We start from the raw sequence: 12739 nt of genomic DNA, 5'->3' as shown, positions 1-12739 counted from the left end.
GGTATGAATGCTTCCTCAATTGTTAATAATTTGTCTCCTCAGATGTGAAAAGGGCTCCTGAACAGTCCAGTAAGGGGATTAGTCTCGGAGACCTTGGGGCCCGTGATGCTCTCTCTCTGGGTCGGAGCAGGGAGGGTCCCAGCAGCCCAGTTTCCATAAGTGGACCAGAGCTCCCAGTGGGCCCACAGGGTCTGTCAGGGTGCTCTGACAGAGACAACTCCTCCGATGAGCTCAACAGCAAGTTCCGCTCCCAGTGCCTTCACTCGTCCTCGTCCTCCTCTTCTTCCTCCTCGGCCTACGAGATGGCCCACGGACCGAGCTCCTTGGAGTCGTCCCTCAGGATAACACCCAAAAGCCCGCACCTGTCGCGCTCCCCCTCCACTAACAACCCCTTCCCGAATCCTGCAGTTCACCAGTCAGGCAGCAGCATGACGCTCCCCAAAGTACGAACTCCGCTCACCCCGAGAGACAGCATCCAGCTGGTCAAGAAGCATTACAGCCAGCCGCAGCCCAGCCTGGACAGACTCCACCACCTCAACGTTAACATAGACATCATGACCCCGTCCTCCACTTCCTCCACCCTCAAGAGCACAGGCACCGCCACCTCGCCCTTCTCGCAGGTGGTGGAAGAAACCGACATTGACGATGGGCTTCCTGACAGCATGGACGGCGTGGTGGAGGGGTCGGGGTCAGAGGAGCCATGCCCGAATGGAGTCTCCTTTGTGGGACTACCAGAAGAACTGGAGCAGCTAGATCCACCACCAACGCCCCCATTACACCGCTTCCCTTCATGGGTATGAGAGACCAGTATTATCTCGTCAACTCCTGCTCCTGCTGAATAGTTTGACATTCTGGGAAAATCCGCTTATTTGTTTTCTTGCGGAGAATTACATAAGGGATGATAACAATCTCATGTGTGTATGGTAAACATGAAGCTACCACCAGCAGTTGGTTAGCGTAGCTTAGCACAAAGAATGGAAACAGAGGGAAACAGTTAGCTAAAATCATAATTTACGTGTTACGTCTGGTTTGTTTCATCTGCACACAAACTGAAGTGTAAAACCAACATTTTCCGGCGGGCTATTTGTGTGACTATTTATTTGACCAGTTGCCAAGTCAGGCTAGCCGTTTCCCTGTTTTTAGTCTTTGTGCTAAGCTAAGCTAACCAGCTGCTAGCGGTGTAACTTCATCAAACTCTTGGCAAATAAGTGCATTCCTGAAAATGTCAAACTATTCATTTAATAATGTGAACAGCAAAGATCTCAACGCCAACTTGTTGTACTGTCTGAAGGTGTTCATAATGAATGTTTGAGTGGAGTGAAGAGGAATATTCCTGACTTTGTTCTCTCTGCAGGAGAGTCGGATCTACGCTGTGGCAAAGTCAGGAATGAGAGTATCGGAGGCCGGTCCTGGAGCCAGGGGCCCCGGACGAGGTGAGCGCCCTGCAGAAAACTAGCCATCCTCTCCTTCTTCACCAACATCCGCTGTTCTTCTACATCCATTGATATTCAGTGTGATGCAGAGTCTGTGTGTGCCTGTCTGTCTGCATGAGCCTGGGGGGTGTAGCGGATGAGTCACTACTGTGAGGTGACACGTCATTCAGCCGATGCTAAAGCTGCTGTGGAGCTGTGTGGTTGGTTCGGATCTGTCATTGCCACCTTTGATGTCACTTCCTCTGGCCCACGGGCTCCACACACCTGTACAGGTGTGAGCTCCTCTTCCCTGTTCTTTTTTTTTTTTAAAGAGCCTAGGAAGAGCGTCACACCGGTGAGGTTTAGAGTGGCTGCTTTTTAATCAGCTGCGATGAAAGGACGTGGTCTGGGGCGTAATTACTGCTTTGCTTTCTGTCCCGACATCCATTTTGTCAGGATTCAGACCGCGAGGTTTCACAGCACTACGACTGTTGAATTTCCTGACTTCCAGGGAGATGAAGCTGACTGCCAAGTGGCTGTTGTGGATGAAGTCATAGCTTACTCTCGAGTTTGCGCCTTTAGGTGCATCTGTTGTTGGAGCATTTCGATCTCTGGCAGAATGAAGATCGTGGACCACTTCTTGAGAAGCACATGGTCTTGGCTCTAATTGTATATGAAAGATCATGTGTCATTTATCATGCAATATGTGTATGTATATATGAAGGCTTATATAGCGATGGACGTGGCTGGCTTATGTTGCTAAATTAAAACAAGACAATGTCGCCTGTAAAAGAACAAACACCGGTATATGCACCATCGTTCAAATCCATTTACGACAGACCATAATAACCTCATGGTGGCTAATGTTACTTATAGATATTTAGACAGTGAGTTTACAGACTTCATCACTCTTGAGTCCTTGTGCTGCTTCCAGCATGTTCTAGCGTTGGCATTTTTCTGTAATTGTCATTTGTGGCAGCTGTTGAGTAAAAGTGACAGAACCTAAATTACAGGATATACATTTTGCATTGGCCTTCTACATATACATGTCCATAATTATATAAACATTGAGTCAAATGAATTCTAAATTGACTTCCTGTGTATGTTTGCAGGGTCCAATGTGCCCCAATACCCAGCGGCAGGTCCGTTCCCCCAGTTGATCTATAAGAATATCAACGTACCAGTCTACACCACACTGAAAGGGGTGAGTGGAAGTTTACTTCTTATTACTGCGCTTCACTTTTGATGCAGCTTGTCAGCGAAACTATCATTTGAACTGCCGTTAAATTAGGTGGTGTTTTATTTTCCAACTATACTCTTTCAAATGTGTGGGGTTTTTAATTTATTTTTTAGAAAGCCACTCAGATCAGCAGTGTACCGCTTCCTGATGACGACTCTGGGTCTGAGGACGACAGCAGCTCTCTGGCCAGCTTACGGACCTCCACAGTGTTCCCGGACAAGAAGGGCAGCGTCCCGGGGAGCCCGCGCGCCATCAAGAGAGGTGAAGATTACGCATTACAGCGCAGACAGGACAGTGAAAACCATGTACATCTAAAATGTCATCATCTCAGGACAAACTTGCTGACAACACGAGTTTAAGACAGTCCATGCATTTTGGTTCCAGTGTTTTATCAGCATCAAGGTAGGACCAGAGTATTGAGCATGTACTGTAATACTTGGGGTTGTCGATTGTACAGCAACACTAAAAAAAGGATTTATGATGAGTGCAGCCGCGAGAAGCTGCATTGTAAGTACGGAAAGTACCCAGAAACATTAGAAATCATTAACTGAAGTAGAAGTAGGTGATGCAGCTTCAGGGAAAACACTCAGTGGCTACAGATATTCACCACTCAATGCAAAATACCTGCTTGAATGCATTGAACACAACGTACTGATGAGATCAAATAGTGATCTCAGAGTCTGGGTTTCCCATTTAAGAGCCTTCTGCCTTGAACCTTGAACCTCCTGTTGCTTGCTGGCTCTCAATCAACTGTTTTCCCCAGGTGTGTCCATGTCCTCCATCAGCTCAGAGAGTGATTATGCCATTCCTCCTGACGCCTACTCCCTGGACAGCGACTACTCCGAACCGGAACATAAAGTCCAGCGAACCTCCTCCTATTCCTGCGAGAGCACCGGGCCTGTGAGTGGAGTCCTGCGTTTTTGTAGTCGCTACAGACAAAATGCAGTGATGAGGAATCAGTCAAATCCTGTATGAGTCAGTTGTGTTTGAATGACTCCGGTGCTGTTTGTGTCTGCAGGAGATGCTGGAGAAGTCGGGGTACCTGCTGAAGATGGGCAGTCAGGTGAAAGCCTGGAAACGCCGCTGGTTCATCCTGAGGAATGGAGAGATCCTCTACTACAAATCTCCTGTGAGTGAGAGCCTGCCCGCCTGCTTCCGTCTCAGGCTTTGCTGTCTGCACAGAAAACATTGCACGAATATTTCAAAGGTTTGCGTGCATGATGGCTGCAGTCGAAAGCACGAGCACCATCTTAACACCTCGTCACTAGCAGGGTTGTCAAGTCTGGATTATAAGAAGATGTACCTTACCGCAGGATGACTTTGCGATGGCATTTGTGATTATAGTTTCTGACAGAAATGAAGATTCTTGTGTGTTTTTCGACAGAGTGACGTGATCAGGAAACCTCAGGGTCAGATTGAGCTGAACTCGTCCTGCCGTATAGTTCGTGGAGAGGGAGCGCAGACGTTTCAAGTGAGTGGTAAACATGTCTGATGTTCTTAGCAAAGGATTCAAACAGTGCTTCACTTTGTGTAAGAAGGAGAGCATTACTCTTATTTACGCTGCACACTGTCTACAGGCTATGTAAGGAATTGAAATGGTAGCACAGTTGTTAGAGGGCAGATGCGGCTACACACACACTCCCTTATTATAGCGCTGCATCAGCATCGAGTGTTACTGCTGCATACCAGAGAAGCAGCTAACATGACGTCAGGTATAGCATTGGTCTGGAATGCTGTCCTGGCTCTCCGGCAGCTGATTCTGATCTCCTCTGACACGATGATGCTCTCTCGGTCGGGCTCGGCTTAGCATTTTTCCCATATTTCTTCCCTTTTTCGTCTAATCAGCTGATTACAGAGAAGAAGACCTTCTATCTGACCGCCGACTCACCCAACATCCTGGAGGAGTGGATCAGGGTCCTGCAGAACATACTCAAAGTCCAGGCCAGCAGCCCGGTTACCGTGGAGACCGCCGCCAAGCCCACCGTGAGGGGTTGGCTTACAAAGGTCAGTGGCTATATAGTATAATGCTCAACGCCTCCAACTAATGATTCATTTTATAATCTTTTAGAAAATATTCATTATCTTTGAGAAGCTGGAACAAATAGATGACTTAACCGATTAACAGATCATCAATATTGTATTTTCGACCGTTTTACTAATTGATTCATTGTTTCAGCTCAAGTTTCTATTCCATCTGGAGTCACACAAACAGTGCTATAGAAATAATTCAATGTTTTGTGTTTACATGTTTGTATTTACTGAAACGCCTCATTTTGTAGCTGTTTAACTTGCATGGGAAGTAGCCTTACCCCGCTTCCCTTGCATAGATGCAAGAGGTATCGATAAGCCAGGCTTTCCCCCCCTGAAGAGGATGCCAGAAATAGCAGATTTTCAGGCTAAACGTCCTCTTTCAGACAGAAATAGACCCACTGGGGTGGGGAGGGTTTGACGGAGCACTTGAAGTAGATTCTTGAAAACCTCCTTCACGTCGGGACACGGCAGTGAGGCCGAGCTGCTGGAACGCTTGAGAGCTCCTTCCCTTCAAACCCTCCTCTATTCTCTACCTTTCCTTAGCCAAGGCCCGTCGTCTGTTGGTGGGGTTAAGACACTTAAACATCTGACAGGTGTGTGTGATGGGTCTCTGGCTGATGACTGACAGCCCGTGTCCTCTCGCCGAACGCCAAATCCGTCGTCTTTGATGTGCAAGTCATGACGTGATCTCAGTCCAGACGGGGGCTGTTAACCCCGGTGACCCCTGTTTAAGGGATGCACAGCTGGCTTTGTGTCGACGGCATCCATTCACATTTCTGAAAGTCTCTGAAAGAAGTCTGTCGCAGAAAGTAACGTGTAATTATCAGCGGCAGCAGCAGAATCCCAGCGCGGAAGGACTGTTAAAAAATTAATTAATAATGATTTGCAAACTTACCTGCACACTCTTGGGACATCTGCTGGTCAGCTGTAGAAGTTCCCTGACTGACATCTGTCAAGCTTTTAAAAAAACAAAGAATACAAAGTATAGTCCCGCTACGTTTTTTAGAAAAAACAGGCAGATAGTCTTGGAACATTGTCCTGATACTTTCTACGCCATTGTCTTCTTGTTGCAGGTCAAACATGGACACTCTAAGCTGGTGTGGTGTTCCCTGGTTGGAAAAGTCTTCTACTACTATCGTAACCAGGAAGACAAGGTTAACAAGACTCCCTTCTCCTAACATGCCCTCGCCTGCTTTTCATGTTGTCTTTTGTCTGTGATTGTTACCGCCTCACAAATACAGACTCCTTCCTACACAACGGTAGGCTTTTCACAAATACAGGATGGCTGCTTACAGATGTTGCTCAGGCAAGAAAAAGACGGTGACCATCTTTTGTTTGGCTCCCTGTATGCTGATTCACTTCTTTTCTCCCAGTTGCCTCTGGGTCAGCTGCAGATGCGGGAGGCCTCGGTAAAGGAAGTGGATCGCTCCTGTGATTCGGATGAGGACTACGAGGCAGGCAGTCGAGGTTTCCTCTCCTCCCACTGCACCCTGGTGGTCCAACCAAGAGACCAGAGTCTCACTTACATGCTCATCGGCACCAAGCAGGAGAAGGTAACGTGACATGTTCATGTAATTGATCAATGTTTTCATGTTTATCCTCCGATTTGGGATTCATTCATTTGTGTTTGCACATGTTTCTACACAGGATGCGTGGCTGTATCACCTGACTGTGGCAGCGGGCAGCTGTGCATATTTCAAAGTGGGCACAGAGTACGAGCAGCTCATTGGTAAACTCCTTGATGCAGAGGGAGACCCGGGTGAGAAAATCCCTGTTCTACAGCAAAGAGGCGTCATTAGTAACTGCATTATTATTCGTGGTTTTATTACAATTGACGACAAATGTACTTTGTGCTAAACTGCCTTTTGTGTTGAGCATTACAAAGAAGAGATTTTTCAATTTAATATACTTTGCGCTCTTATGTCATTTAGAAGTAACTAATTACATATCAAAGTTACTTGTTTTTGTCCAAAATATTCAAATTCCCATAATGCAACCCCCACGTCCTCTCTTCTTTTATCATTTGGTTGATTCCTACTTTATTCATTTAACTACTTTTTGTGAATGTTATGAACGTCTAAATGCTGTTTTAATTCTTCTCTGAACTTCCAGGAATCGAGTGTATTGACAGTTGATACACGTATTTGATATATCAGTAAAAGGACAGCGATTCTTTAACTAAGAGTTATTTTGTGTTGGCCTAAAAGTCCCACAAATTTAGACAAAAAATACCTTCTGACACAACCTCAGTGTCCTCAGTGGTAGCTATGGCTGGTCACACAAAAATGTCATATTTTTTGTTGCAAAGTACGTGAACAATGCTCGTTCTTTGTTGACAACACTGGAGATGTGTTTGTAACACTCACAGTAGATCGACTGAAAGGCTGAAGGCTTGCTAAGTCTCTCTATATAAACAACTTTACTCAGTAGCATGCTATGTTAGCATACATACATGTACAGTAGCATGCTATGTTAGCATACATACATGTACAGTAGCATGCTATGTTAGCATACATACATGTACAGTAGCATGCTATGTTAGCATACATACATGCACAGTAGCATGCTATGTTAGCATACATACATGTACAGTAGCATGCTATGTTAGCATACATACATGTACAGTAGCATGCTATGTTAGCATACATACATGTACAGTAGCATGCTACATGTTATTTTGATCCAGTGTCTGACGGCCTTAATCCGCTCTGCAGACTGTGTGAATAACTGTCAGCTGTTGAGTCATTACGGTTTTGAAACTCTATCTTGTTTGTGTGTGTGTGTGCATGTGTTCGCGCGTGTGTGTGTGTGTGCGCTTCTTCTTTTCCCAGACTCTGCCTTGTGGAGGAGCGAGGCCTTGAGCTTCTGTAAGGAGGGTCTGCGTTCGCCTCTCACCACTCTGCCCTCTGAAGCTCTGCAGACAGAAGCTCTCAAGCTTTTTAAGGTCAGTGTCTCCTCCTCTCGCCCTTCTTTCTCTCCCTCTGGTTCTGTTTCCATTTGCTCGTCTCCGCTTCCTTTCATCCCTTTCTCCAAATCTTTCCTTTTCTGTGCAGCTCTCACTGCGAGGGTCTGTTCAAGGCATCACCCGTCCTACTCCAGTTTGTCCCCCCCCATTATCCCCTCCCACTCCCGGATACGCTCCGTGGCCCTCCTCCCCTCTTCCCTCCTGCTTCTAAACCAGATCAAAGGCTCGAGGACGAGGGCCCCAGCTCATTCAAAGTGTGGGAGAGAGATAATGGCCTTGATTATCTGCTCTGATTGAGGCTAACCGTTCCTCTGGTTTACAGCCAGTGTGGAAGGCATCCCCTTTAAAGACGAGACATGGGAGGTCAGGGCCTTCGGAGAGTGGCAGCAATGGAAATGGAAGCCACGAGACGGGGGAGGAGAAATGGGATCAGAGCAGAACGGGGACCTTGTAGGAAGATCCTTTTCCTCTCTTTTCAACTCTGTAGCCCTGCAGTGCGCCCGCCCAGACGCCCCCTCCACTACAGTCACTGCACTAAGGGATAGGAAGTTGAATGGATCGGCCCTCTCTTTGAGCAGCCAGCCCTAAAGAACAGTCACAAAACACACAAAGAAACAGAGTGAATGGAAGTGACACGCTTTTCAAGGCTACGCTCTACTTCCTGCCTTTGAAGTATTCATGAATCTGACAAGGCTGATGAAAACTCTTTAATTGGTTGAAGACTGAAGAGTCTGAAAAGGAAGTGCCCTAAACTTGCATTCTTTCTAATGGCCATCAGGGGGCGTCTCATCCGGTTGCAAAAAGAAGTCAGATTTTATAGTCTTCTTCAGTCTTCTTCATCACAGCATGATGTTCATTTAGTAAATGATGGTCCCATTTAGAGTCAAATAGACCATAAAGCAGGGGATGCTTTAGGGGCGTGGCTACCTTGTGATTGACAGGTCGCTACCACAGCATTGTCTGATCAGGGAGTTGTACACATTCTCGTCTTACAACTTCAACCCTTTCACAGTGTGTTTTCACTTCATGGAAGTTAAGGACGAACATTTTAACTAAAAATGTCTTATTCAGCGTTCGGCTGTACTTTGCAAAAAGCCAAGCTGGCGACGACCAAAAAACAAGAAGGTGACGGACAAAATATCAAACTCAAGGGTTCAAAATGGCGGTGCAAAAACACACGGACATACTGCGTGTACTTCTGATATCCAGTCTATGATTTAAGACAAAAGATTTAAGACAACTGTCTCAAACAAGAGAACAAATGAGAGAGGAGAAATCCCAGAGATGAAAGCAAAAGTTACGACAAAAAATGATGACACACATATTTGCTGACCTCATGCCATGTATTTCTTTTTTTTCTTTTTTTATAATTTCTTCTGACCTGAATATTAACATCACCGGCGTAGACTTTTATTTTGTAGTTTGCTGTGTGTTTGCCTCCACCTGCTGGTAAAGCAGTAGAATTGAATGGCAGAAGTCTTTCCTTCTCTGCAGTCCTGTCAGCTCTTCATCAACGTGCTGGTCGAGTCTCCGTCTGTCGACTACCACACCTCTCTGGCCCAGAATGCATTGCAAGTGTGCCTGACCCACCCGGAGCTGCAGAATGAGGTGTACTGTCAGCTGATCAAGCAGACCAACCGCCGGACGCCACACAACTACTCCCTGACTCAGGTCAGCCTGGTGCACACGGAGGACAAAACAGATGCATGTGAAGCGCAAAGTGGTTAAACACAACGACGAAATGTTGATGACATTACCATGAGATACCCGGGGTCGTTAACTCGCAATGTGAAGCTGCACAAGTTTAAAAAAAGTATGCATAAAATACGATCCTAATAAAAGTTTTTCTTCCTGTAGTGCTGGCAGCTGTTGTCTCTGTGTGTGGCTCTGTTCCTTCCTCAACAACGTTTCCTTTGGTACCTGAGACAGTACCTGCAATGCAATGCTGACCCAAGGTGAGGTGCCCAGATAGCTGATACATGACTAACTATGATCAGATCTGAGGCAGTGTGTGCGCATCGTTTACACCTTTATCCCCCTTGTCGTCCCGCACAGGAGTGAGGTGGGGAAGTATGCAGTGTACTGTCAGAGGTCTGTGGAGAGAACAGTGCAGAATGGAGAGCGGGAGGCCAAACCTTCCCGCATGGAGATCGTCTCCATCCTGCTGAGGAACCCCTACCACCATTCGCTGCCATTCAGCATCCCAGTCCACTTCATGAACAACACCTACCAGGTCACACAAAAGCAACTCTGTATTTCTAGTGTTTGCTGTGAGATCATCCTGATAGATGATAAAATCACTGCCTTCGTTGTAACTTTCCAGAGTTGCAAAATCCTGTTTCATAAGCGTTTTGGCGCCAACGAGCCCTCGATCTCTTGGATCTATTTCTCAAACTGGACTTCCTGGATCACATTTTATTATCTCACTGGGACTTGAAACAGAAATCCCTCTTGCGTCTGCAGTTCTAATCTGCTGCTGCGGTTGCTTTTCTCGCTAATAGGCGGCACAGTTTAGACTGGAAAGGCAGGACGACAATGGCTGGTTCTGGTTTCCGGTGCTCCTCATCAACGAGAATGAGACGTGTCCTTTTGTTCTTCTTTTTCCTCATGTAGGTGGTGGGTTTCGACGGCTCCACCACAGTGGAAGAGTTCCTCAATACGCTGAATCAGAGGATCTGCGTGAGGAAGCCTCCGCTGTCTGGGTTTGCACTCTTCACTGACGATCCGTCTGGCAAAGACCTGGAGCGCTGCCTGCAGCCGCCTGCCAAGGTAAGAGTCTGGGTCACTGAACATAAGTGGATGGAAGAAAACCTCCACACACCACCGAGGCTTTTGTGGTGCATTTATTCATGTCATTTGTCTCACGTTACTTTATATTTTAGGGGCTCAACAGTTGGTAGTTAAAGATTATTTTGACAAATTAAGTTTGTCCAAACATTTTGGTGACTTTTGGATTTTTTTAGATGCGGTCTTTACCCTGTAATATAATTCCACTCAATCGTGATAAAAGTGGTGCTTCCACTTGGTTTTCATTCTGGTGACTGAAACTGAAAACATTAAGTTCAACCAGCCCACCAAAGAAAGTGAACGCACCACATTCATAACTCTGGTGAACAGCTGGAGCAGCATGCAGGACGTTTGTCTCTATAGATACAATAACGACTGCTCGTCGTCTGACTGGAGACTGACTTCTATCCCTTTTTGACAGATCTGTGATGTCATTTCCAAGTGGGAGCAGGCCCTAAAGGAACTGCATCCTGGGAAAAATGAGGGGACACGGATAGTGCGTCTAACATACAAAAGCAGGTAGGATTTCTATCGTCACATCTGGGCTCTGCAAAGACACACATCACCTCATTATCTCTCATTACGTCATTATTTGTCTCTCAACCTGCATCACACAATAGTAGATGGTCACGTGATGCGTGTTTTGGGAATCTGTGTGTTCATGATTCCAGCCTCTACCAGGAAAATCATGACCACTTTTTTTTTTCATTTGTGCACAGGTTGTGTTTCAGATCTCAGGTGAAAGGAGAGACGGACCGAGAGCGCCTCCTGCTGGCGTACCAGCTGAATGACGAGGTTCAGCAAGGCCACTTCCCTGTGAACAAAGAGCTGGCTCTCGAGGTGGCCGCCCTCATGGCACAGGTCTGTGAAGATCATCTCAATTTAGAGGATTCAAAATACTCACCGTCAGCAAGGATTGCTATGTTTTAAACTCCTCTTCCTCTTTCTAACCCTCTTCCAGGTTGAACATGGTGACTTGGAGAGACCAGCTGCCTCCCCTCCTACTGGCTCCCCTCATCCTAAATCTCAGCTGACTCTGCTGCAGGCCTTAGAGCGCTTCTACCCCAAACGCTACAAACAGGACTGCAGCTCAGAGCAGCTCAGGTAAAACAAAGACACTGCTGTTGTGAAGATAAACACTCACTTCTTTTCTTTTTTTTAATCTTGAACCCGAGAACCTTATGTCCTCATACAGATTTCTTTGATGTGTAAATAAAGTCTGACAAACACAGTGATGGCGTTTTGCCATAAACTGATCAGACACAAACACTGCAGGATGTTCTTGTTTGCTACACAGATGAGATTTAAACTTTAACCGATGTTCCCCTTCTCCTCTCAGGGATCTTTCTGAGCGTCTGGCCACTAAGTGGTCTATGCTACGTGGGTGCAGTGCACCCGAGTGTGTGAGAATATACCTAACCGTGGCCCGCAAATGGCCCCTATTTGGAGCCAAACTCTTCAGCGCAAAGGTAAGAAAAAAAGTCCACTTCCCTCCTTGTTTTGCGTTTAATGTGACACTCTGTATAACTTGATGCAGGTTGCATTACGTACTTGATTTGAAGTCTTATTGAAATCAAGCACGCTCTCTAGATATGAGCGCTTGAACCCTAACGAGCCCCATCCATGAAGCTTTCAAGCCGAGGCGGGGCCAGTCTTAGACCACGAAGAAGACCGAGAGAGGAAGCTGCAATGTTTACGTCACACCTGTAATGCGAGCTCTCTTTGTTTCCTCTGTCCACAGCCGCTCCCGCCCTCTCCTGTTGAGCAGAGCCAGGTGTGGCTGGCGGTCAATGAAGATGGATTGTGTGTGCTGGACTATGCAATGGTGAGTTTCAAACTACACAAAACATGGAAAGAGAGATCCATGTTTATCTGGAACAAGTACAGAGCTCAAACAGTGACGTCCCTCTTTACCAGTGCAGTGCTGGGCCACAGCTGCAGAGCTTTGTCGACCCGCTGGTCTGGAATGATTTCTATTCTGTGGCGTTTCAAACACCAGAAATCCGCAGGAAAATAAAATGGCCATTCTCCGATTTACCATTCTTGACTCTGCCAGACAGCCGTTCCAACGTGGAAACCACGTTAGCTCGGGCTCTGTAATTTCCAGCGGTCCGTGCAGATCCATTTCATTCTTGGTCTGGCGGGCGGTGCTGCTCGTGCGCTTTCATGAACGTCGGCGAGAGAGAGAGAGAGAAAACAAAGTGAAAGGTCACGCTTCTTTACACTCAATTTGCGCTTCAAAAAAAAAGAAAGAAGCCGAAACCAAAAACAATTTCCCAAAAGAATTCCACGCTCTACTTTGGT

General features: G+C 46.5%; 1 protein-coding gene across 5 annotated transcripts in view; it reads left to right on the top strand.

Annotated features, from left to right (window-relative positions):
* The window catches only part of plekhh1 (pleckstrin homology domain containing, family H (with MyTH4 domain) member 1), a 43111-nt gene that overhangs the window by 27969 nt on the left and 2403 nt on the right, over window positions 1-12739 (top strand). For 4 of the 5 annotated variants that reach the window (XM_079286337.1, XM_079286335.1, XM_079286336.1 and 1 more), the window contains 21 exons: window positions 43-794; window positions 1355-1433; window positions 2525-2616; window positions 2766-2913; window positions 3416-3552; window positions 3671-3859; window positions 4037-4123; window positions 4498-4656; window positions 5757-5837; window positions 6057-6236; window positions 6331-6442; window positions 7515-7627; window positions 9143-9319; window positions 9506-9603; window positions 9704-9881; window positions 10262-10417; window positions 10857-10954; window positions 11155-11296; window positions 11397-11539; window positions 11775-11904; window positions 12177-12260. In XM_079286337.1, coding sequence (XP_079142463.1) covers window positions 43-794; window positions 1355-1433; window positions 2525-2616; window positions 2766-2913; window positions 3416-3552; window positions 3671-3859; window positions 4037-4123; window positions 4498-4656; window positions 5757-5837; window positions 6057-6236; window positions 6331-6442; window positions 7515-7627; window positions 9143-9319; window positions 9506-9603; window positions 9704-9881; window positions 10262-10417; window positions 10857-10954; window positions 11155-11296; window positions 11397-11539; window positions 11775-11904; window positions 12177-12260 — 3335 coding nt within the window. The remainder of the gene's footprint in view (window positions 1-42; window positions 795-1354; window positions 1434-2524; window positions 2617-2765; window positions 2914-3415; window positions 3553-3670; window positions 3860-4036; window positions 4124-4497; window positions 4657-5756; window positions 5838-6056; window positions 6237-6330; window positions 6443-7514; window positions 7628-9142; window positions 9320-9505; window positions 9604-9703; window positions 9882-10261; window positions 10418-10856; window positions 10955-11154; window positions 11297-11396; window positions 11540-11774; window positions 11905-12176; window positions 12261-12739) is intronic. The other variant, XM_079286338.1, reaches the window with a different exon arrangement.

The sequence above is a fragment of the Melanostigma gelatinosum genome, assembly GCF_949748355.1.
Source record: "Melanostigma gelatinosum genome assembly, chromosome: 16".
NCBI classification, from domain to species: domain Eukaryota; kingdom Metazoa; phylum Chordata; class Actinopteri; order Perciformes; family Zoarcidae; genus Melanostigma; species Melanostigma gelatinosum.
This window is presented reverse-complemented; position numbering and strand designations above follow the sequence as displayed.